This window comes from Schistocerca serialis, chromosome 2, assembly GCF_023864345.2.
Source record: "Schistocerca serialis cubense isolate TAMUIC-IGC-003099 chromosome 2, iqSchSeri2.2, whole genome shotgun sequence".
NCBI lineage: Eukaryota > Metazoa > Arthropoda > Insecta > Orthoptera > Acrididae > Schistocerca > Schistocerca serialis.
The window spans coordinates 684,884,152-684,910,636 of record NC_064639.1 but is presented as its reverse complement, the minus strand read 5'-3'; the positions used below and the strand labels follow the sequence as shown (position 1 = coordinate 684,910,636).

The 26,485-nt window shown below is 41.3% G+C and overlaps 1 protein-coding gene across 1 annotated transcript in view; it reads left to right on the top strand.

Annotated features, from left to right (window-relative positions):
- LOC126456327 (translation initiation factor IF-2-like) overlaps positions 1 to 26,485 on the top strand; it is a 71,967-nt gene that overhangs the window by 18,785 nt on the left and 26,697 nt on the right. The window contains exon 3 of the mRNA XM_050092077.1: positions 22,924 to 23,232. Within this exon, the coding sequence (XP_049948034.1) occupies positions 22,924 to 23,232 (309 nt within the window). The remainder of the gene's footprint in view (positions 1 to 22,923; positions 23,233 to 26,485) is intronic.

Sequence of the window (26,485 nt, the reverse complement as noted above, 5' to 3'; positions counted from 1 at the left end):
GAGTTGTGTAACTGAGGCGGAACGCGGGGAACAGCCCGGTATTCACCTAGTGGGTTGTGGAAAACCGCCTATAAACCACAACCAGGCTGGCTGGCATACCAGCCCTCGTCGCTAATCCGCCGGGTGGGTTCGATCCGGGGCCAGTGGGCCTACTCAAGTCCAGGAAGCAACGCTTTAGCGCTCTCGGCTACCCTGGCGGGCCATCAAAATCATAATCCATGGAACGAAAGGATAACTACCTGTTTATCAATATTATCCCTCAGAATGGGGCGCAAGGAGGGTGAAGGTGGCAGGTCTATCAAAGCGGCTGCCTTTTGCCCTTTGAAAATATCCTCAGAACTCATTCTGACAGCACGCTGAGTGGCCGCGGGGCAGTTATGGAAGGATTGAAGCAATGAAAAATTCCCGCCACTGTCTCGAATTGAACCCAGGACTTCCTGGGCCTGTGTTCTTTGAAAGATGTTGGGTTAAAATTTTAATATGTTGCTAATTCATCCTTCCTTTCTCTATGACCAGACGGTCACGGGCCATGTTCTATTATTTTAACCACTGTATTTTTATTTTACTTGTGTTTTGAAAACTGATTTTATAATATTTCTATGACCCTATTTTGTTAGGGGATGTATTGGTTCAAATGGCTCTGAGCACTATGGGACTTAACTTCTGAGGTCATCAGTCCCCTAGAATTGAGAACTACTTAAACCTAACTAACCTAAGGACATCACACACATGCATGCCAGAGGCAGGATTCGAACCTGCGACGGTAGCGGTCGCGCGGTTCCAGACTGTAGCGCCTAGAACCGCTCGGCTACCCCGGCCGGCAGAGGATGTATTGTATTACTCTATGTGAATATGTGACTGGAAGTGAATTCAGAATTGGACAGAGTGAATCATTCAGTCCTGGCGCGGACTGCACACGCTTGGATATTGAGGTAATGGGGATAAATCTATAGTAACTGTCAGTGAAATTAGTATTACACCGTATGGAAGTTAATTGGAGCCAATTTCAAATTATCTATTGAAAGTTTCACTCATATCAAAGTATTTCTCAAAGAAAAAAAGGAAAAGAGATAAAACGTAACCTATGGACTGGCTTCAGCGACTTTTGACGTAGGTTTTCACTCAAATTTAAGACATTTGCGTAAGTATTAAGCGAAGAATTGAGGTCGTTTGCGTTACACATTTACACTACTGGCCGAATGCTGTCTCAGATCTTGGCAATAGACGCCAGCTGCGATGGGCACACTCCTCTGATGCAGTTCGTAGCATCAAATACTTTCTTTGTGCCACTATATGGATAAAAGTACATTAGGAGGACTTACACTGGCCTTTGCGACAAATATTTTTTTTCATCTCTAACGGCCTCATCGTCGATGGATTTTTAACTCCAATAACCCTTCTTTTCTTTTTTCCCCAATGTTTTTCAATGAAAGCAAGTGTCGCACGAAAGTCGAATGGTCGCAATTCATCACATTTGCCCGAAATTGGGTGCACCATAGTGATAAACCTAAACTATAAAAACGTCGTTCAGGTTCCGTTGTTCTTCTTGAATGTGACGTGCTACAGACGCGAAATTTAACCGACAGGAAGAAGATGCTGTGGTATGCAAATGATTAGCTTTTCAGAGCATTCACACAAGGTTGGCGGCGGTGGCGACACCTACAACGTGCTGACATGAGGAAAGTTTCGAATCGATTTCTCATACACAAACAGCAGTTGACCGGCGTTGCCTGGTGAAACGTTGTTGTGATGCCTCGTGTAAGGAGGAGAAATGCGTACCATCACGTTTCCGGCTTTGATAAAGGTCAGATTGTAGCCTACGGCGATTGCGGTTTATGGTATCGCGACATTGCTACTAGCGTTGGTCGAGATACAATGACTGTTATCAGAATATGGAATCGATGGGTTCAGGAGGGTAATACGGAACGCCGTGCTGGATCCCAACGGCCTCGTATCACTACAGTCGAGATGACAGGCATCTTATCCGCTTGGCGGTAACGGATCGTGCAGCCACGTCTCGATCCCTGAGTCAACAGATGGGGATGTTTGCAGGACAACAACCATCTGCACGAACAGTTCGACGACGTTTGCAGCAGCATGGACTATCAGCTCGGAGACCACGGCTGCGGTTACCCTTGACGCTGCATCACAGACAGGAGCTCCTGCGTTGCTGTACTCAACGACGAACCTGGGTGCACGAATGGCAAAAGTCATTTTTTCAGATGAATCCAGGTTCTGTTTACAGCATCATGATGGTCGCATCCGTGTTTGGTGACATCCCGGTGAACGCACATTGGAAGCGTGTATTCGTCATCGCCATACTGACGTATCACCCAGCGTGATGGTATGGGGTGCCATTGGTTACACGTCTCGCTCACCTCTTGTTCGCATTGACGGCACTTTGAGCAGTGGACGTTACATTTCGGATATGTTACGACCCGTGTCTCTACCCTTCATTCGCTCTCTGCGAACCCCTACATTTCAGCAGGATAATGCATAACCGCATGTTGCAGGTCCCGTACGGGCCTTTCTGGACACAGAAAATGTTCGACTGCTGCCCTGGCCAGCACATTCTCCAGATGTCTCACCAATTGAAAACGTCTGTTCAATGGTGGCCGAGCAACTGGCTCGTCACAATACGCCAGTCACTACTCTTGATGAACTGTGGTATCGTATTGAAGCTGTATGGGCTGCTGTATCTGTACACGCCATCCAACCTCTGTTTGACTCAATGCCCAGACGTATCAAGGTCGTTATTACTGCCAGAGGTTATTGTTCTGAGTACCGATGTCTCAGGATCTATGGACCCAAATTGCGTGAAAATGTAATCACATGTCAGTTCTAGTATAATATATTTGTCCAATGAGTACCCGTTTATCATCTGCATTTCTTCTTGGTGTAGCAATTTTAATGGCCAGTAATGTATTTAGTAGTACCGAATCTACTCGCGTAATTAAAGGTTTTGAGTTCTATCTCTTATTTCTTTTCAAAACGCGTAAAGCCCACATCGCGCATACGCGATCTTAGGCCTAATTTTTCGGGTATACAAGTTTTGAGTCTTTAACGTTATTTCAAGTGCATTACGTTACTATGTTAGTAGTATGCTTATATAATAGTGTTCCACATAACTGTAGTGGCTCTTGTGATTTGTAGTTAATAGAGTATTATTGTTATTGTCTAGACAAATTTTGTAAAACGTTCGTAAGCAACCACGAGCGAGAAGTGTGTGAGTTGTTGTAGGGAAGTTAGTTCTGTGGTTCTGAGTAGCTGTTGCGATTGATGGTTACATTGGAAGGAATCTACTAGCGTGGGAATTGGGGAAGAAAATGGCTCTCTTCCATGGTAGTGCAAAGTATGTTCAAGGGATAAGAAAATAGCTGAACAGAAAGGGAAGGTTAGAGCCCTTAAGGCTGAACTGGATAGTGCTAGGGAGGAGCTGACAAAGTTAAGAGGGGAGAAGGGTGAAGACAGGTTCCCAACTGCAGCAACGAACGGGGGCCACAGAAAGAGAACAATATCTGACGGTTTCATCATTGGCATAAGCGATAGATATACCTTGCTAACTCAGTTAACAGATGAAGAGGCTCAGGTAGATGTAAGTGTAGTTAATACTCAACAGACTTTCGCCAGAAAATCGTTTTAATAAAAATAGAAAGTTGGAGGAAAGTTCTGTTGTTAGGTAGTAGCCATGGAAGAGTTGTGGGCCAGATCTTTCAGGAAAGATTAGGTGATAGGTACTAGGTCACAAAATTTCTCATGCTCAGTGTATATCTTAGCCAAGTGATAGAGGATGTAGGATCATTATGCAAGGATTTTACAAAGCAGGATCGTGTCGTAGTAATGGGTGGAGTAGGAAACAGTATTGATACGGATGAGCTCTACAATATTGAGTGACGTGTGAAAAATAGCATCTGTAACGAACCATACAAATGTTGACTTGGTTCTTGCTTATGCGATATAATCGGCTCCAATTGAATAGCTCTGTCAGGAGAGTCAATATGGAGCCAGATGAGTTGCTTCATACGGTTACTTTATCACGCATAGGTTTCCTTCCTGTTGATGCTATTGATAGGTGGAACTTCACAAGGTGTGGCCTGAATCTCAGTAGCAAAGGAAAGGTTAAATTGGCCAGTATGACAGCAAAATTTTTAAGAGACAACACTACTGGAACTCATAGCAGTGCCTCTTTTTTAGGCTAAGATCAGAGTCCAATGAGTCAACACTGAGTGAAATTAAATTTAATGAGAAGCTCAGGATGGCACAAGAGGCGTTAAAATATCACAAGATTCTCATAAAAGGACAGTGAAAAATAACATTAGTACGTAACAAGGTCCTCATAGAAGTACAGTGAAAAATGATAGTATATTGCATCAGAGTAATAGGGGATTAAAAAACAAAGTAGATGATTTTCTTCTTTGTTTAGAATGTTTAGAAACTGTTTGTGGAATAGATATATTATCATATAGTCACAGATATGGAAACGGTAAATGTAGTTCGATATAAGCTACCAGCACACGTAAATAGAGACACTATGGATAGAGGAGGAGGTGCCATACGTGTTAAAACATATCATGGTGTGAAAAATTTAGAAACTAAAAAATTTTATATGGAGTAACATAAAGAAGCAAGTATGCGAGCTTAAACTAAATAATGGTACTTTCATAATCGTAGCTGCGTGTAGGTCTCTATTCGGAAATTTTCAGCTGTTTTTCAAAAACTTGAATTCTTTGCTGTGCTATCTGTTAGACACAGGGAAGCAAATTAATGTTTGTGGAGATTTCAGTGTAGGTTATATGAAAGAGTGTGACAGAAAGCTAGACACTGAAATATTACATGGTTCTTTCAATTTGACGTCTGTTATTTATTTTCCTACTCAGGTAGTACATGAAAGCAGTACACTGATAGATAATGTTTTTATAGACCAAGATAAATTTAATCAGCTATTTCCTTTTAAGAATGGTCTGTCTGATCATGATGCATAGCTAACTACAGTATATAACATAGCTCAATACAGTAATGCAAAACCGTCCTCCAAAGCAGTGTGTTCAATTACCATTTTAACAAATGCTAATATTAGGGAAAGCTTGCAACAGTTAGACTGGGATAAGGGGTACAGGGAACATGCTGCTAATTTAAAATTTAACCTTTTTTATGACACCTTTATGAGTATATTTGAGAACAATTTCCGTAAGGAAACAGAGAAACATACTAGTAAGAAACCACGTAATAAGCTGTGGCTTACTAGAGGGCTAAAAATATCTTTAAACAGAAAAGGGAAAGATCCAGAAACAGTCAAACATTATAAAAACTAATGAGCCGTATTAAGGAAAGATGCTGAAAAGTCCAGAAGTATGTTCGTTACATCTGAGATTGGCATCTCTGATGATAAAATGAAAACAATTAGGAATGTTACTAAAACCGAGAGTGCAGGAAGACTGTATTTTTATCCGGCTCAATGAAAATCCTGTTAACAAAAAGTGAGAAGTAGATAATGTTTCTAATAATTATTTTTTATGTGTTGTAGTGAAAATAGGATCCACCTATTCATTAGAAAATGCAAGGCTGCATATGAAAGAGGCAATATCTATCCAATTTGATAAACCTCAAATTCAACCAACCTCTTCTACTTAAATTAAGAAAATAATAAATCCACTCAAAAGTAGTAGCTCACATGGAATTGATGGCATTTCCAACAGAGTACTAAAAGCTTGTTCTCACCACAAATGTAGTGCCCCAGCAGGGCATTTTTTTTTAATAGACTGAAATATGTAACTGTAAAACTGTTATATAAAAATGGCATAGGTCTGCTACTAACAACTACCTCCCAATCTCACTTCTGATGGTTTTATCTAAAATTCTTGGAAAAGCAGCATATTCAAGAGTAACTTGACATATTTGTAAAAATGAAGTACACGTCAATAAAATGTTAAATTGGTTTTCAGAAAGGCTTTTCAACAGAAAATGCTATTTTGCTTTCACTGATCAAATATTAAATACTCTGAATATGTGAACTTCACCCATTTGGATATTTAGTGATTTGTCAAAGGCTTTTGACTGTGTGAATCATGAAATTATTCTAGATAAATTTGAGTATTGTGGTATGAGTGGTACAGTGCACAAAAGGTTTAATTCGTATTTAGAGTGCAGAAGGTTGAAATTGACAGTACAGATAGTCTGAAAAAACCAGCAGAGTTCTCTAACTGGGAGCTATCGAAATGGTATCCCATATTATTCAGTCTTGGGTCCTTTATTGTTCTTAATATATATTAATGACTTTCCAGGCCATATTCATGAAGATGCAAAGCTATTTCTTTTTGCTGGCTATACAAGTGTAGAAATCACACCCAAAAAACAAGAATTAGCTGAAGAAATTGTAAATAATGTCTTTTGGAAAATTATTAAACTGTTCTCTACAAATGGACTCTCGCTAATCTTTGAGAAAACACAGTACATGGACTCCTATACAGTAAATGGCATAACACAACTGATAAATATAGACTTTGAATAAAAGTCTGTTGCTAAGGCAGAATATTATAAATTTCTGGATGTGTGCACTGATGAGAAATTGAGTTGGAAGAAACACATTGATGATCTGCTGAAGTGGTTAGGTTCAGCTACTGAGTTATTGCAAATTTTGGTGATAAACATATCAATAAATTAGCCTACTATGCCTATTTTCATTCACTGTTTTCATATGGCATCGTATTTTGGGGTAATTGGTCATTAACAGATAAAGTATTCAGCACGTAAAAGCGTGTAATCAGAAAAAAAGCTGGAGTCCATCCGATATCACCTTGTAGACATTTATTCAAGGAACTCATGATATTCACAGAACCTTCACAATACTTATGAAATTTGTTATTAATAACCCACCCCAATACAAAAATAATAGCAAAGTGCTTAGCTACAACCTTAGAAAAAAAGGAAGACCTTCCCTATTCTGGGTTAAATCTGACTTTGGCACAGAATGGGGCGAATTATGCTGCCACAAAAATCTTTGGTCATTTGCTAAATGGCATTAAAAGTCTAACAGATAGCCAACCAGCATTTAAAAGCGAATTAAAAGAATTTCAGAATGACAAGTCCTCGTACTCGATGGATGAATTTGTAGATACTAAGTAGTAACTGTAAGAAAAAAACGTGTAAAGAAAATTGACACGTTCCACATAAGTACGAAATGTCGTATTCATGATCTATGGAACAAGTTTTAATGTGATGTAATACTCCTAAGTTAGGGATATTTCTTTATAGCAGGGGTGCTCAACCCATTGATCGCGATTAACGGGTCGATCGCCATGGCTTTATGAGTCGATCTTTCAAAACCTTTGTCCGAAATCTGTTTAAATGAGCTGTTTTTGTAAAATACCAGTTCTCTGACGATGAGTGTTTCACACGGCATTTGTAGACGCTAAATCTGACAACACTCTCTCCCCCTCTTTCGTCTCCATCCGCATTTCACCGCCTTCAACGCTCGTGTCAAGCCAATCTCTCCTTCTGCTTGGTGAGATTACTACTCGCGAACTGTAATTAAATGTGAAACGCTTTACTCAGATAAAGTCAGAACTGTTGAATCAACAAACATCATGGGATCAAGAAGCTGCAAAGACGTATATGAGCAACCTGACAGCACTGAAGACGGTTTGGAAACGGATTTTCGGATTTCGAGGAAATGGAACGTGTTCTAGTTTTCATAGCTCAATCTTTCCAGAAAGAACGTGGAAGTTATTTAAAGTAAAGTGAGTAGTCATTTCTCTTGCAATGAATTGAAGAGGAAATAATTCTATTTCAAAATGATATTTCCTTAAAGTGAAAATAAAACGAAAATAACTTTGGAAATTAGTGAGTGTAAAGACATCCCTAACACTGTGAAAGTGGCATCGTATGTTCTATCGTTTTCAGCTCAACTTATCTATGTGAGACAGCATTGTCAACGATGAACGAAGTGAAAATTCAGTATAGCAATAAACTGACTGATATTCATTTCTCAGACTATGTAATGTTGGCTGTCATAAATTATTCACCAGATCATAATAAACTTTCCAACAATAGGCAAAGCCAAGTAGGTCACTAAGCTTTTTTGAACAATTATGATGGTGTATATTTTAATTTTTTTCACATGTGTAATATCTTGAAAACTGGTAGAAGACCTACAACTTTCGACCAAGAGAAAAATACCTTTTATGTATTTTGTGCAATTAAAATGGTTAATATTGAGCACAGTGTTTTTTGTGCTAGAACCTTTCAGAATTTTTAAATCAGTAGATCTCTAAAGCAACTAAGTTACTTGTATTTTATCTCAAGCCTTAAAAGTTAGAGCACCTCTGCCTTATAGGAACCAATTTTAGACGTTTAGCCCCATTTGTCTGAATAGTGCAGCATATTCCTACAACAGTGTCATGCCGGGACCATTCAATTAACGGATTACTATATTCCGAGATTTTTCTCAATCGATTGAGGTGAATACTAAAATGGTTCCTTTTAAAAAGCTATAGCCGATTTCTTTGCCCATCTTTGTCCAATACGTGCTTGCTCTGCATCCCTAATAATTTCGGGGTTGACGGGACATTAAAACCCAATCTTCCTTCTTCCATCATCAGAATGATGTGTATCTACTCGTAGGAAAATGCCAGAGCTGTTTTCAGACAGTACGAAGGCCTCTCTCCGTGACGTGTTTGGAATTTCGTCTGTCCGCGAGTCGTAGGAACGCATTTCCTCAGTGCTCAATTGCATGTTTGATTCGATGTCATGATTTTTTGACCAGGTACTGGTTCTCTGAAAATGTAAATTTGTTTCACAGGTACGTACCTTTTATTACATGATACTGAAATTATGTGCGGATTAAGGTGTACACTTACCCAATAAATCTGTATCTTTATTTCAAATTTTACAATACGTAACGCAGTCCAGTGTCTGAGCGTAAGAAGCAACTGTTCATCAAATCTGCAGTTTCTTTTGGAATTTTCTTGAAATCCTTTGAGTGGTGTTCTATTTCAGACACATGGCGTATTTTTACTGTGTAATGTCAGCACCTAGGAATAATACAGCGATATGTCGTTACAAAATAACAGTGATACGTATAAGTGGTACCATGGCAAGCAAGATACGTTTTTACTCGTTTCATATTGAACTGCCTCAATATTATTCGTAGCTTTCGACTTTTAAAAGTTGATTCTTTTTCCATTTCGTGTAATTTATGGCCTAATTATTTTACTTATTTTTTCGTGGGTTCTCATATTTCAAAACTAACGGTCATTTCTGCTGCTCTCTGCTCTAAACGCTCACTGAAGTGTTTCTTAACATCCATAACTTTCAAACTATTTTTTGTTCATAGTAATCTAGTAATCTCGTAAGTCCACCTCTAAAAAGCCAAGTGGACGGAGCCTGATTGTTATGTTGACGTCCACCACCCACCTTTATTAAAATTTCTTCGCTTACTATATACGTTTTCCACATTGACCAACTCTGACCTCCAAGTGGGCTGTAAATACATTGTTATATTTTTCACTCGATTCTTAGAATTTCATGATAATATGTTCATCACCTGATACGTATTAGAGATTTTATTGAATTTTTTATTTTTTTGTTAACTGCGTATATTGCCTCATTTCCGAATTTTTGTAGAGTTTTTTCTGTGGTGTTTGCATACATTAACCAGCTTTTCCAGTTTTTCTGTAACTTTCTAGATAGATTTTAAATTTTCTGTTTGCAAATAGTATTAATTTTTTTTTAATTTCTTTTTTTTCATAGCATTCGAGTTTCTGTCGTAGTGTTAACCATGCAGTTTCCGACACCATTTGATTTGCCTTACTCCGATAAGTCCAGTCCTCTTATAAACTCTGTAGTGTTCTGTTCAGTTACTATGTCCTGCTAATCGGAACTCATTATGTTTAACATGTCTCTTGTTATTTTTACTATGTTATTCCATCATAGTAATCACTACACCATTCTAGAAAATCGGTGCTGCTTACCAGCAGCTCTGTTGACACATGTGTCACTTTCTGTTGGCCTTCACATTGCTCTCAGGTTCCTGGTTTAAAATGTGATCCACACAGGTCGACTCTTTAATTCACTGTCAGTCTCAGGTCCGAGGAGAAACATTTTTATTTTTATTCTGGGATAAATAGATTGAATACTTTCTGGATAAGCAAAACTAATAGTGAAACTTTCGTCGACAAGGCCACCAATGGAAACGGCGGTATAGAATAACCATTTACGCCTGGCCGCGACAATTTTGTCGCCACTAGCGGTCACTGAAGGCCCGAACGTCCGTACCAAAAAGTTGTTTTAATGGGGAAAATGATCAATTCAGTTTACGCAAATATGTCACTACAACATAATCGATCAAAGGGTACGTTTTAGTAACATCTTTGCACAGGTAGGAAGGGTGAAATATTATTAGTAATGTAGCTTCTCAGACCAGAAATGCTGTACTCTAACAACAGAACAATATTTCTCTTTTCGTCACTACCGTTCTAATTATTAACCTTTCTCCAATTCGTAGCGCTAATCACTTGCAAATTGCAACGTGAGTAAAAAGCCTACCTTAGTCATGAGGCAGTGGTATCTGATTCAGTTTCGTGGAACGGTTCTCAGTATAATGACATCAACGATTCTGGAGATAATAGTAATCATATGATTAAGAGGTGTTTGCAGATACGGAAACTCAACTGAGATGAGACCCATGAATCTTCTTAAGTTTTCACACTGCAAGAAGTCCATTTACCTGCCATACAAAATTCGTGTCTCATGACAGCATGTACAAGCAACAACTAAATATTTTGGCTGTTATGAGCATCACTAATCCCCCAGCATCTTACCTTGCTTCTATCTACTGTCTCAGTGCCTATAAGCTAGCATAGAGGCAACTAGGGACTTGAAACTCCCTGGCAGATTAAAACTGTGTGCCGGACCGAGACTCGAACTCGGGACCTTTGCCTTTCGTGGGCAAGTGCTCTACCAACTGAGCTACGCAAGCACGACCTGCGCCCCGTCCTCACAATTTTACTTACGCCAGTACTTCGTCTCCTACCTTCCAAACTTCATAGAAAAGGTCTCGAGTTCGAGTCTCGGTCCGGCACACAGTTATAATCTACAACGAAGTTTCAAATCAACGCACACTCCGCTGCATAGTGAAAGTTTGATTCTGAAACTAGGGACTTGTTCTCACATGATGGGCTTATGTGACGCTTATCTTTTGTGTTTGTCGAATGCTGTTCGCACTGAAATCGAATTATATGTGTCGCTGTGATAGGGTCGCTTAGGTTTGAGAACTAGCACGAAAATATTCGCTATGCAGTGATAAAAATGAGTAAAATCTGTCACAAAAACTTTTTTCTCTGGTCATCGCTTTTCAGGCTGCTACTATAGGGCACGTCATGACTTTTCTTCGACTCCTGCCTCTCCTGCTCAGAGCAGCAGTTACAAAGTTTACGGTTACTGTGGTACCACGGATGTTATTCCTTGACGTCTAAACACATAATCTATCATACTAACCATCTTCCACGTAGTCAGAGTTATTATTCCTTTCCTGTTCGGTTCTGTTGAATACTTCTTCACCTATTAGCGGTACACTAAATTGTCACTGTCCTTCTGAAAATCCACATCTCACTCACTTCGATTCTCTTCTATTGCGATTATCCCACAGTCCATGTCTCACTTCCATACAGTAGCGCGCTTTAGCTGCAGTAGCATGAACAAACGGACCTGATCGACCTGAATTGTGTTGCGCCTGGTTTGTATGCAACCCACATAACGTAACATACTTGCAGATCTTTCAATCTCTTTCAGATACTGTCATTTGGCTATACACTGCTCCGTACGACTGTGCAGATTAATACCACGATAATGTGAATACTCGTACTAGGAAACACGTTATTCGAGACAACACAGTCTTTAACATTTGTAAACTCACATTTATATAGTAAACGGTATTTCAGCAGTATTTCAGAAAGCAAGGCTGGACTTAATATTGCATTACGATTTTTTATTTAACTGAACATGGACACAGAACCTCTGTCCAGGAATAAACTGCGCACAGGTTTAACGCTGCTGACCACACACGTAGAGACGTTAATTGTTGAAGTGTTTTTCACCAGTAGCTAGGAATGGCATGTTTGAACCTGAAAGGATGTAATGAAAACTTATGTGTCTGACGGCCAGACGAAACAAGCACCTCGTTGACAATTCAAAAAGAGACGTTAGAAGTCACAATTAATTTTCGCATGCAGTTTAGTGCTCGCATACTACAGCGCGAAATTACATGTTGAAAATTTTTTTGCCGAATCGGGATTGGAGCCCGAACACATGTCTGTTGTGGAGACCACGAAGAGTTGTAATCTTGGGGAAACAACGAAACAATGGAACTGTATCATTCTAAAGGAGTCACATGTCACTAAATGGGAGATCTGACCCAGAATGCCAGTACAGTATCAATAGTTTCAGCATTTCAACTTCAAATACAAGAAGAAATAATTGCCCTTTGACCTTACATGACTACTGGTTGTTTAATAAAATAAAATTACTGTTGTAAGAAATATTTCTAGTGACAGACAGTTCCTACTTGCAACGCCTTCCACCACTGTTGGCCTAAACTACGCTAACTCTCCTATAGTCGTTACTGAAGGGACATCAAGTTTTATATGGACCTGAAACCATGGTCAACCGTATATTGTTCGCTTTACGTTACCAGAGGTGGCAAAGAGTCTGTTGGTGATTCAGCGTACAAAGTTAGAATCATTCCATTTGACCACCGAACTACACATGTAGCGAGTTCATGATTTTGTCGTAATATATGATACTCCACACTGGGTGACCATTCTCAGTCCCTGGAGGTGGATTACAAAATGGTTCAAATGGCTCTAAGCACTATGGGACTTAACATCAATCCACTAGACTTAGAACTACTTAAACCTAACTAGCCTAAGGACATCACACACATCCATGCCCGAGGCAGGATTCGAACCTGCGACCGTAGCGGTCACGCAATTCCACACTGAAGCGCCTACAACTGCTCGGCCTCACAGGCCGGCTGGTGGATTACAACCTTTTCAAAACATTAATTTCCTTGTTCGTCTGTAACGCAATTCGTCAGCTGCCTCGGCTACTCAGTATGTGTATAGTACTTGATTTTGTAATCAGTGAATGGAAATTGCTTAACGACGGCCAGCTGCACGAACTGATGCGGAGGTTTCTACAGGAAGTGTTGTTTTATACTTGAGGCGTTTTGGCGCTGAATGTATTACTGGGCTAGTGGAAAAACTAGCGCGGTGTAAACTTAAAGCCGACAAAAAATGGTTCAAATGGCTCTGAGCACTATGGGACTTAACAGCTGTGGTCATCAGTCCCCTAGAACTTAGAACTACTTAAACCTAACTAACCTAAGGACATCACACACATCCATGCCCGAGGCAGGATTCGAACCTGCGAACGTAGCAGTCGCGCGGTTCCGGACTGCGCGCCTAGAACCGCGAGACCACCGCGGCCGGCTAAAGCCGACATTCGAGCACATTGTTCCCTTTATTATTTAAAACCGGATTTCGTCTCCTATAGTTGCTTTCGTAAGGGCGCTGTGACATTTCCTCATGCAGCATATGATGTGAAGAATGTTAAGTATGTAAGATTCCAGGAATAAATACACTTGTAAAAAGAAGGATAATCCGTATGTTCGCGTACATCTGGTTTGGCGTGCTATCACGTAGGTTGCTAAAAGTGTATTGATAAAGTGTCATTTTTTATTTGAGGTTCTACAATGGTTTTTGTCGCGACTTATTGAATGTTTCACATTTAAAGGTTATGAGAATCGTTGGTTAAGGGTTGGAAAATGGAGCATGAAGCAGTTAAAAAGTTTAGCAGTTGTGATTTGTTGTTCACGGCGGATTTAACAGACAGTTGCAGGCTGTGGAAGCAGTTGTAAACATTTGTGCCTTGTATGGCGGAAATAGTACCAAACACATCACATCAGAAAACGATTTTTCGTTTTAGTCACGATCGGTTCGACGTGAATTATTTGTCACATTCAAGAAGAACAACGGAACCTGAACGACGTTTTTATAGTTTAGGTTTATCACTATGGTGCACCCAATTTCTGGCAAATGTGATGAATTGCGACCATTTAACTTTCGTGCGACACTTGCTTTCAGCGAAAAACATTGGGGAAAAAAGAAAATAAGGGTTATTGGAGTTAAAAATCCATCGACGATGAGGCCGTTAGAGATGAAAGAAAATATTTGTTGCAAAGGCCAGTGTGAGTCCTCCTTGCGTACTTTTATCCATATAGTGGCACAAAGAAAGTATTTGATGCTATGAACTGCATCAGAGGAGTGTGCCCATCGCAGCTGGCGTCTATTGCCAAGATCTGAGACAGCATTCGGGCACCACATAAGACAATCGACTAAGGAAACTGCATCAAGTGTTGCTACTGTACGAGATCGCCCATCTGTGCTCTGCTGGTTTTCTGAAGAACCTATCCAGAGCTAGCCTAAACCCATCCCTACCACTCTTATTCTTCTAATCTTGTGGCCCCAAACGTTTATCTTTCTTGCTCCATATCTAATAACTTATTTGTGGACGAAAATCTTGTGTAAACATGAATTGATGGTATCCTTATCTCTGAACCAGCTGTTTTCTACAGACCAGGAATCCAAAAATACCTGAGCATCATCAGTCTGTTTTAGTTAATGTGAAAGAGTACATTGTATATAGTTTTTCTTTGATGTTTCTCTCTTATATTCAATAAACCAACGAGAGCTACTATAAAAAAATTTTCTGTTCTAATACAAGTGATATATCTTTTTTCATGATAACCTTACAAAGAATGTATACCTCAGTCAACAAAAAATATTTGCAATATGAGCGTGCCTAAAACTGCTCAATTAGATACTAACACTTCTGACCTGTTGTCTTTGCGTGTGTGAAGTCCTGAATCATACCCAAGAAGCATTTCGGGGTACCGTGAGGGTTTGTAAATCCGATAAATGTCTCTGAGCACTATGGGACAACACCTGTGGTCACCAGTCCCCTAGACTGCTCAATTAGATACTAACACTTCTGACCTGTTGTCTTTGCGTGTGTGAAGTCCTGAATCATACCCAAGAAGCATTTCGGGGTACCGTGAGGGTTTGTAAATCCGATAAATGTCTCTGAGCACTATAGGACAACACCTGTGGTCATCAGTCCCCTAGAACTTAGAACTACTTAAACCTAACTAACCTAAGGACATCACACATATCCATGCCCGAGGCAGGATTCGATCCTGCGACCGTAGCGGTCACGCGGTTCCAATCTGAAGCGCCTAGAACCGCACGGCCAAACAGGCCGGCGTAAATCCGATAGTGAGAGTAGACCCCAAAAGAAACCTCGACATCACAGGCAGTAGAATTCCTTAAATTCATCTACTTCGTGATCACCAACTCTCGTGTTAAGTTTCTCGTTGTTCTCATCTCTGCTCATTACTTTCGGTTTTCTTCGGGTTACCCTCTTTCCCCATTCTGTACTCATTACGCTGTCCTTTGCACCCAACAGATCGTGTAATTCTTCTTCACTTTCACTGGGAATTATAATTTCATCAGCGAATCTTATCACTGATATTTTCTCACCTTGAATTTTAATCTCGCTTTTGAAATTTTCTTTTATTTGTCATCGTTTCTTCGGTGTATAGATTGAACAGTAAGGACGAAAGACTACGTACCTGTCTTACACCCTTTTTAATGGGAGCCCTTCGTTCTTGGCTTTACATTCTCATTACCCCTCTTGCTTGTTGTACATATTCTATGTAACCCGTCATGCCCTTCGGCTTACCATTATTCCCTTTTTCGTATCTCCTGCAACACTTAACATTGTCAAAAGCTTTTCCCAGGTCGCCATTCCTACGTTCGTGTCTTGATGTTCCTTTAGTTTTGCTTCCGTTTTCATTCGGAACGTCAGAATTGCCTGTCTGGTGCCTATAACTTTTCTAAAGCCAGATTGATCGTTATCTAACAGATACACAATCTTCTTTACCATTCTTCTTGTCTGCAACTTGGATGAGTTGTTAAGCTGAACGTGCGATAAATCTCACACTTGTCGGTTCTTGTAATCTTCGGAATTGCTTGGACGATATTTTTCAGAAAGTCTGATGGTGTATCCCCAGTCTCATATATTTGTTGCCACTGTCTCAATGATTTTAGAAATTGCTCTGGATTGTTATCAATCCCTCCTGCCTTATTTGCTATTAAGTCTTCCAAAACTCTTTTAAATTCTAATATTTCCACCTCGTAAGAAAAGGCAAAGCTTGTATACAGGTCTGTCGTATTAGGTGAACATAGGTGAGGTGTTTGGCGCGTATAATTGCTTGTCAAAGCCACGGCAGATAGGAGGCCCAGAGAGCAACAGGTTCCTCCGACTTGGCTGGAGGTGAGTGGATTAGGGCTTTGTGCGCATGCGCGCAGCAGGATGCGGCTTGCTGCTGCTTGCCGCAGGACAAGACAAACAGAGAACCCCCCCCCCCCCCCCCCCCTCACATGCTGCCCTGTCACACCCGAGCCGGGCTGGGGCATAATTGCCCGGCAGTAGTGGGCCGGCCGGTCCGGCTCCTTAAGTTCACCCCGCGCCAGCAGACCGGGCACGGCTATTGAAGAGCTCGCCTTGAAAGGAAAAAGAGCCCCCCTACCAGAAGCACAAGAGAAGATTCTTCCTTTTTTCGTTCCTTCTTTCTGTCTTCTTTTCCTTTCCACTGTTGTCATCTTTAACGTTTCATCAGCAGCGATGTTCAGTTCAGTGCTGTCGGGAAAAGAGCGAATGTGATTAAATCTTTCTTGATCATTAGAGCGATCCAGTGAAAAAACGGGAGAATTTTTCGTCTGATCTCGCCAGTTCTAGTTACTAACAACAGGAACAAGAGCTTTTTTTTAGATATTCCTGATCTATGGTATTCTGCATATAACAGCTTGAGACAAATTCGTGTGGAAGACAGACAAATCTATAATTATAAAATGAGATTTTCTAAAATGGAGTATTAAAATGACACCGCACTCCCCCACGAATTCCGCTAGCGTAACCCTCCCTTATCTATTTTTATAGTGTGGTGAAAAGGTGATAATGAAACTTCAAAACTGCTCTTATCTCATAGAGAGAGAAAAAGAAATAAAATCCCGGAAAGACTATCTACATCAAATTACAATTCAGTGTACATTGCCAGTTAACCTTTCCAGTTTGTAGCGAAACTGTGCAGTGAGAGAGAATCTTTCATGAATGTAAACCAAGCAGAAACATTACAACAAGCATGTAACTGCAAAAAATGTGGCGTCTGTAAAGTATGGAAGATGCTGAGAAAATTACTACTTTCCCTGTTTTTACGATAATCCCAGAACGTTTAAATTATCAACTGTAAAATAAGAAAAATTATCTACTCGTAATTTCATATGCAAAATTCCTGTCTACACTTAATAATTCCTTCCTGGAAGTTTATTTCCAGTCCCAAATTCCTGTTTGCCTTTTTTTCGTGCCTCATATCAAAATATTGATGAATACAATATACTGAACTCTATTTCGGTCTATTTGAAATGTAAGTCCTGTACTGTTTCTGCTACTACACTTGGTGTATGGACGCCAAGCTAACGTAAATGGCTGATATCTCGCCTAATCGCTACAAAAACGTTATTTTCTTTAAGCGCCTTGCCATCTGGAGCTCCCACTTCCGTCACTTGTATTTCTGGACAACCCTTGCATGTAACCATAAATTTGGACGAGTTTGGCGAATGGAAGGCGGTTCTCGCTGCCGTCCCTGCACACTTTCTGAACTTTCCGATCAGAGAGATTCGGCTGAAAAAACATAGAACACGGAAATCAGACTGTCATTCTAAACGGGGAGAAGTCTTTAGATGTAAGAGTAACTTCGGATGTACACGAAGGAACTATATATGACATTACTTTTCACAATATGTGTAATAGACCTAGTAGGGAACGTCGGTCGTTCCTCGAGGTTAATCGCGGATGATGCTGTTGTACACAGAGAAACTGCAACGCTAGAAAATTATAGCGAAATACAGGAAGAGTTGCAAAGGAACGACGCTTGGCGCAAGGTGGGGTGACTGACTCTCAACATAAAAGAAAATGTAACATACTGCGAAACCTAGACAGGAAGACTATGTATTTTATGCTTACATGATTGCAGAACATCCAGTGGAAACAGTTACTTCAATAAAATATCCAGGCGTATGCGGATGGAGCGATCTGAAATGGAAGTTCCAAATAAAGTTAATTAGGGTAAGGCAGATACCAGAGTGAGATTCATTGGAAATTTTACAGAAAATGCAGTTCCTCAATGAAGGAAGTAGATTAGAAAACACTCGTTCGATCAGTACTTGAATACTGCTCGTCAGTTAGGGGTCTGTACCATGTAGGGTTGACAGAGGGAATAGATAAGTTCCAAAGAAGAGTTGCACGTTTCGTTATAGGTTCATTTAGTAAGCGAAAAGGCTTAACTGAGATGTTGAGTCATCTCCACTGGCAGACGCTGCAACAGGCGTTCCACACCACAGTATGTTCATAGAAGAGTCAACCAGTATATTGCTTACTTCTAGGTATAGCTCGAGAAAAGACCATGAAGTTAAAATTAGAAACGTTCGAGCCCGCATGAAGGCTCAGCAGCAATCGTTCTTCTAGAGAATCATTTGCGAGAGGAAGAGAAAATGGAGGTCATCGTAAGCTGCTTGACGAGTACACATGTAGAGAACAACTTCACTTATCCCTGATTACAGACTTCTAAAACTCGCACCGCCACGCCAATTCCGCCACAGAGGACTCAAAACTCTCCAACAGGGCTGCCGCTCGATACCTCGACTTCGCCAGCTACCAGCCAGCACTTCAACGAAATTATTTTGACATGCAGACATTTCGACCAGTCAGTCTCCGGAGCAGAGTCGAGGCACTTCGACTGGCGATTTCCTCTTAACACTCATAGTGCTGCCTGCGGACTCTTTCAAGATTTTTAACAGACACCAGCCATCCAACCTGTGGGAAACACTCACCTTTGAAAACCGCCGGGTCGGACTTCGCCACCTCCCTTTTGCCAGTTTAACCAAAGACCAGACCATTATCTTCAGGCCGGAGTGCAGAAGCCGTCTCCCGGAAGCCGGGAATCCGACGCTGTCGCTCATAACAGCGACGAGCAGTTTCCGACGATCGCGACCCGGAACTGATACGTCACAGAGTTAAAAAGAAACTCCGAATGGTACAGGATGGAGAAGGAAATCGGCCGTGCCCTTCCAAACAGAACTATCCCGGCTTTCGTCTTAAGTGGTACCACTAGGATTTAAACAGACACCCTCCTTAATACAGGTTTAGTGCCTTAACGGGAGGGAAAGAAGTCTCCAGCCGGCCACTGTGGCCGAGCGGTTCTAGGCGCTTCAGTCCGCAACTGCGCGCGTGCTACGGTCGCAGGTTCGAATCCTGCCTCGAGCATGGATGTGTGTGATGTCCTTAGGTTAGTTAGGTTTAAGTAGTTCTAAATTCTAGGGGACTGATGACCTCAGATGTTCCATAGTGCTCAAAGACATTTGAACCAAGAACTCTCAAATTCAGGAGGGTTCGAGCGAGAGTCCACTAATACTCCTACACGATTTCTGCGACTTACCCTTCAGATAGGCGGCCGCGTTATTTGCGTTTTGGAGGACGAAAAAGCCGTGCAAAAGTTTTCATAGACGTTTGAACTCCCTGTACAAACTGACCCATCTTGACATTTATATTTTTATGAGTAACTTGAGACGACTACTGACTTTTACATTCCGCTTAATAGCATTGGCCCTGATTCCGTACCGAAAACGGATAAGAAAACGAAAGAAAGGCAGGTGGGCAAAATACTCGAATGCTAAAATGGTGAAATGGATATATAGCACTTATTACACGACACCTCGCACAACGCTTACTTTTACCGTTATTTTAAAAATGTCTTCTGAATTATGTACGATCTTTTCTTTGAACACTTTTTCTTCGTCGTCCAGTTAGGTAAGGCGTTAAGATAATGATTCACCTTTTTTAAACTGCTGTAAAAAAAGTGTAATGGACCTCTTTAGCTTAGCATTGCCACACTACTACGAAGGCGTGTTGAAAAGAATTGCCGCAAACTTTTCATATGTCGTTAAAGCTTTTGGATAAAACAAACGTTGTTTACATTCTACGTCATTGTTCTACATGTCTGCATCTTTATTTCCCTACATCGTCAGAGGCGGCTCTCGTAATCTCGATATTTCATGACTAGTTGGTAGTGATTAGTCGTCGTTAATATTGGTTTCTTTCTGATCTCAGGGCATGGTTGAATTATTTCTTTTTTTTTTTTTTTTTGTTTTTTTTTTTTTTTGCGAGAAGACGCCGTAATTTACTGTCTTTGAAATTCGTCGTAAAACAAGGCTCGTAGTGGACCGAATATTTCGTAGTATCTTTCTGTCTTCAACTTTGATCGATTAATCAATGAATAATGACAATAATATTTAAGCAAGTTGTGTTCAAATAAATTTTACACCTTTGTAAGTAAGTTAAGTTCATGTCAAAAGCTAATTTCGTGAGTTATTATAAAGTAAATGTTCATTAATGCTAGCAGTCAAAGATCCTATACGCATGTTAACTTTCGTTCCATTTAATGAAAACATGACGATCGCGCCACTGTGCTGCGTAATGTAGCGAACGAAAATAAAGTTCTCACTGTTTTGATTTTGAATTAATTCCTGTCCACCAAAACTCCCTATCCCACCTCCCTCAATTCACTTTAAAAAAATTAATCATTAGTCCCGTTTAATAATAAAACTTTTCCCTTTTACAAAGTTAACTGCTTTGTGAGATGGAAGATACTTCTGAAATTCAAGTTTTGAATACTTCCATGCACATATTTTCACAATAAGCGCTCACACGAGCTAAAACAGTACAGACAACGTGAGACAAGATGAGCTGAGGTAAAATGATAAAATGACGAAATAACAGCGAAATACTAATGCCTCGACTATTGACGGACTTACAGGTTGAAATAACTAGAGTAGTTTCATCATCGGCTTGGTGACGAACATATTTCTCCTTCTCCCAATGGGAGACCAGCTTGTTGATACCTCCACTGCAGAATGTTTGACTTTGTTGACACACCACAACCTCGCCTCTGCTTGCACCGCTTTGTCACTGTCAAAGAGAAGTTTTGGAAGGTACTTTTTAAGTTTTTAAAACAGTTCAATATCGAGTGGGACCAAGTCGGGCAGCACGGGGAATGAGCGATGACAGAGAACCCAAGGCGTCAGATTTTTGCGGATGTCGCAGCGCTCGTGTTTGGTTTGACATTTTCATGGGGACGGAGAGGTTACTCCATGTATGGACGAACATTTAGAATTCGTGCTTCAAGTTTTCTGAGGGTCTCGTGGTACTACGCCTTTAGGCATGAATTCCAAATGCATCACACCTTGAACATCCCAGAACACTATGAGCGTGACTTTTCCTGCTGATGGCATGCTCTTTAAAATTTTTGGCGTCGGTGATCCTTCGGGGCGGAACTCCATTGATGCTCTCAGTTGTTTTCCGAGTCAAAATGGTGGACCCAGCTTTCATCACATGTCACAGTGTTATTAAGGAACGCATGGCCTTCACGCTCAAACCGCAAAATAAAATATCGATGGACCTTCATCCAGCTCTGTGTGATGTCAGGAGTGAGCCTTCGAGCCAGCCACCGTGCACAGTTTTCCGTAACGCAAATATGCAGTGGTGGCCTGTACACCTTCTCCTGATATGCCACTCTTACCTCGGAGTTGTTTCTGTGTCGCCCGAAGATTTTCTCTGGTGAGTTCATCGAGCCGATTCCTATGCGTCCCGTCGGTTGCCGTACGCAGTCATCCGCTCTGAACTCTGTCACAAATGTTGAGGTTAACACCATCATGCCGGCCACAGTGGCCGAGCGATTCTAGGCACTGCAGTCTGGAACCGTGTGACTGCTAGGTTCGCAGGTTCGAATCCTGCCTCGGGCATAGATGTGTGTGACGTCCTTAGGTTAGTTAGGTTTAAGTATTTCTACGTTCTAGGGGACTGATGACCTCAGATGTTAAGTCTCATAGTCCTCAGAGTCATTTGAACCATTTGAACACCATCATTTCCTTAATTTAGAACATGAACAACCCAACGTCGACACTGCTGATGTCGATAGAATCGTCACTGTACACAATTTTCATTCTTGTATGGATTTCAAAATGGTTCTGAGCACTATGGGACTTAACATCTGTGGTCATCAGTCCCCTAGAACTTAGAACTACTTAAACCTAACTAACCTAAGGACATCACACACATCCGTGCCCGAGGCAGGATTTGAACCTGCGACCGGAGCAGTCGCGGTATGGATTTCAACAGGAGACACTTTTTCTGCTGTTAAAAACACCATTCCAACATGCTTTACCCACGTACCGACGTATTTCAGTTACACACCCCCATATTATACGCTTCGAAGCTCTCTAGCGGCAGAGGATTGCAAATTGCATCTGCTTAGAGGGAAAGTCGGCCGAGTAATGTGCATGGCATATAATACCTCAAGCGATATTGAGAATAAAATAAAGAATTCCAAGGCATTACGTTTCAACACACCTTCGTATAATATTGTCGATTAACGTGTTGCGAGCTGTGGCTAAGAAAAAGTAATAGGCCTGCTGTTAGCTGTGGAGTTCGTGCACTGGAGGTAAGGGCAGTTCTGGACGGTTTGTGAGATTGGTCTGTAGAGAAAGTAAAACTTGCGGAGTTCGTGTGAGCCAGAGCCACCTCACTTGATGGCCGATCTGGTGCTTTGTATCAGTCAACAAAAGATCTCCATGATAAACATTATGGAATGTGTTAGACGATTGCGTAGCGACTGTGATGAGTATTAAAATAAAAAAGTAATGTGCCCCGACCATATTTCACAGCTAGCGTAAGGTGGGAACCGGTTACTTCCAGACGGCAGCACGGCACACGTCAGATCGTGGGGGAGAGCGCACGGGAGCTGGTTCGGTGCAGAGCCCGCTGCGCCGCCCCACGGCAGCGGCGGCGGTTTGCATGCGCCGGGCGGCCCCTGCGCCGCCCCAATCTGCGTCGCCATCGGCCCCTGACGCCGCCGCCGCCGCCGCCGTCGCCTCCAGCGCAAATGAATTCCTCGCCGGACAGCATCGCGTCACGCGCCGCACTCAGCCTCTGGGAATCCCCTCCGGGCAGCACCGTGCAGCGCAGTGCTCCGACACGCGGTACAACCTGTTTCGCTGCAAAGCGGCAATTTGCAGGTCTCTTATATGACTGTAGTCATAAAGTTTCAATTGTCACTTCGCAGTATTACGTCACGCGCGACAGTACCGTAGCACGCCCCTATAGGAGCCAAATGAAACGGCGCAGTCCGCTATGAAATGAAAATCCGTTTTCTGCCTTTGTGACGGAACAATGCTGCAACGATCCATGCTCATAAAATTGTGGAGCAGCCAAAAGTCGCATACAAGTTATCTTTGTTTACACCTTCCGTTCGTCAGACGCGAGCAGCTTCAAAAGTTTAGCAGTCAATGGGCACACTTGGAATGTTTTTGGCTGTGTACAATGCCGTCGACAAACACACACACACAAAAATTCCTGCTGTTATGTAGCACAAATACTTTGAGTGTGGTTAAACAAGCGTTTGCAACGGAGAGCTGTCTGGAAAAGGTGGCGTTCACGGGCGCTTGCTTTCATGTGTTAAGGAGGTAGGGAAAGGTGACTCTCGAGTCTGGGAACGATGTTCATGATTTTTTTCTACAAAGTAACAAAAAAATTACAAAATTAACTTTAGACCTTTATTGCACACCCTTAAGCCCAGAGGACAGTACATGACATGGCCGAGAGCCTTCGCATAGTGCGGGGACGGTTGGTGGGATTCCTGAACGCCACAGTTTTCAGCCTAGAACAAACTTCAAAGACTATTTCGAACCTGGTAATGTTATCTAATGTAGTACGTATGGATACTTTTTGAATGAACGATTGTTTACCAACTGGCGACACTCTGAAATAAAAGTCAATCTATTTGCCAAAGAAGTCGTTATGAAAACGTGCATTCAAAACAGAAATTAAAATTTATCGCAAAAATTATATGTGCTGCAGTAGAAAAAACGCCGACTCGGAATTTACAGAAAGGCATAATGGAACTGCATGTGCATTTCTTCTGTTATATCTTCGGCAAACGTGAAAAAATGTTGCTTCGAAAAAACAAGCGTTTAAAGTTTCAGATTGCGTTTCTTAATATTGAAACTGAACATACCTTTAATCAGGAATGCCAGCCAACATCGTTCACTTGGTCTTTTTGTATCCAATGTCGAAACACTCTTATTTTGACGAAATTAAATCGATTAACCGGTATCGAAGTATTTTTTTGAGATATGGATTATTTTTCGAACCTTACCCAACCGTATAAGAACGTTTGTTTGACATTTTCAAGCACTCATGTTTTACTTCGGACAAATAAGCAGATACAAGCACGTGCTTTCAGACTGTTTACCACAAACGAATCATGTTACAAAGATAAATATTTTTGAGAACAGCACTTTAGTTTATACTAATTCTCTATGTGATGCTATCCGAAACTAACAGGACCCCTACTCCGTCGGTAACTCTTATAGTATTACACTGGCGGCAACCGAGCGGTCGGATGTGCCAATCGCCATGCAGTAAATGGCGGTTTTAACATATTTCGACATTTATGGCACACTTTAATATGAATGGATCTTAAAAATAGACACTCGAAGGAATATTTGAAGCCAATAAAAAAATTGGCTCTAAACCCAAAAAAAAAACGAAATTGTACACTGGTCTAGGTCGGACGTGGGGTGAACAAGAATATCACCTAGGTGCGTGTTAGAGATGGCGCCCACATGGCACTCCGTTAGGTGTGTGTGAACATTATGCCGCAAACCACACTTGTATATCCATCCCTATTTCTAAAATATACACGACAAAGTTGTAAAGATAATTTTCGGACACCCTTTACTTACCAGTGCCATCCTTTATATCAGTGCTCCAGTTCGAATTAATTAATTGAAATTTGGACTCTCAATCCATCAAAGCGGAAAGGCTATTAGAGAAGACGGAGTCTGAGAGATCATCATGGAGTTATATCTAGGGGAGATGTCATGACGTCACAAGTTTTTGACCGACGTACGCCATGTTAGTTGCCAAGAACATTAGTTTCTGCTCAGAGTGTTTTTATATAAAATGGCAGCTAACGTCATTTTGGGTGTAATAATTAGTCCGATTATAGTCTTCAGTGCACGGGAATTACATTTCATTCGTAAGGGGACTAGTTCAAGCAATATTTTCTTTAATGTACATGAATTTTGGTTACCTATTTAGTTTTACTATAGTGGTTTTATTTCCGTCATACGAGTTTATGTTTCCTACCAGTCCAACTCGAGAAGTACTTTAGGTGAACGCTATGGAAAGGAAAGATAGGAGATCGACTAAACAGAGTAAAATATGTAACCAGCATTTTTGGCAAGAAGACGTAAGCTGATCAGTCGCGTCAGACCGTGTTAAGGAGAGTGCTGGACGACGAAACAGGCCTTTTCGTATCACATACATCTCTTCTTGGTTATTCGAAACGTATAAGTAAAAGATAGTTATTCAAATGGAACGAAATGCTTCGTATTACTGGATCCAGTATGCGTTTAAGGCCAGTAAAACGTCTAAAAATGTCTTTCTGACTATAGGAAGGACGTAATTAGGGTTTAACGTCTGGTTTGCATCGACGTCATTAGACACGAAATAAATGTTCAGATTGTTTCAAAATGGGGTACGAAACCGGCCGTACTCTTTCAAAAGAACCATCATGACACTTGCCAAAGAGCGATTTAGAGGAAATCATGGTAAACTTAAATCTAGATGGCCGGACATGGAATTCAGCCTTATAATATTAATAAGGACTGTAATAAAAAAATAAGCATCAAAGAAATTGTTCCACTATTCCAAACATTCCGACGCTGAGTCAAGGGCCAAAACTTCGACGGACTACTGAAAATCGTACAACGACAGTAGTCTAAGAAGGAGGATGTAAAATCATGGAATGGTGGGAGGGGGAGGGGTGGGAGCGGAGGGGATGGTCAAAGACAGAAACGTGAAAGTTGATTCCGTGTGACACATTTACGCGTGACCCATTTTCTTGGTCAGTTAACGGAGGATACGTGCTGCGATGGCGTGGCGGCAGGACAGGAGCCTGGGACGTTCTGGCAGCTGCCTCGCGGGTGACCCTGCTGCCCTTTGGGGTCGTTCCCTTCCCGTTGCCAGCTGCTACTGTTGTTCACCTCGCGCTCTCACTGTGCCACGCAGATGGTGCCCTAGTTCCGTGGTAGCTCTCCCCTTGAGGTTGCGACAGGTGTTCCCGTCGCGTAATCCCGCACGCTGATTTTCGTCTGACTTTCTCGTTCGTTTGCAGAGACACCTGCTGAGCGGTAGGTAATTTTCGTGCTTTCCAACATTTGCTTGTATACACGACGATTTAGCTGACTTTGCC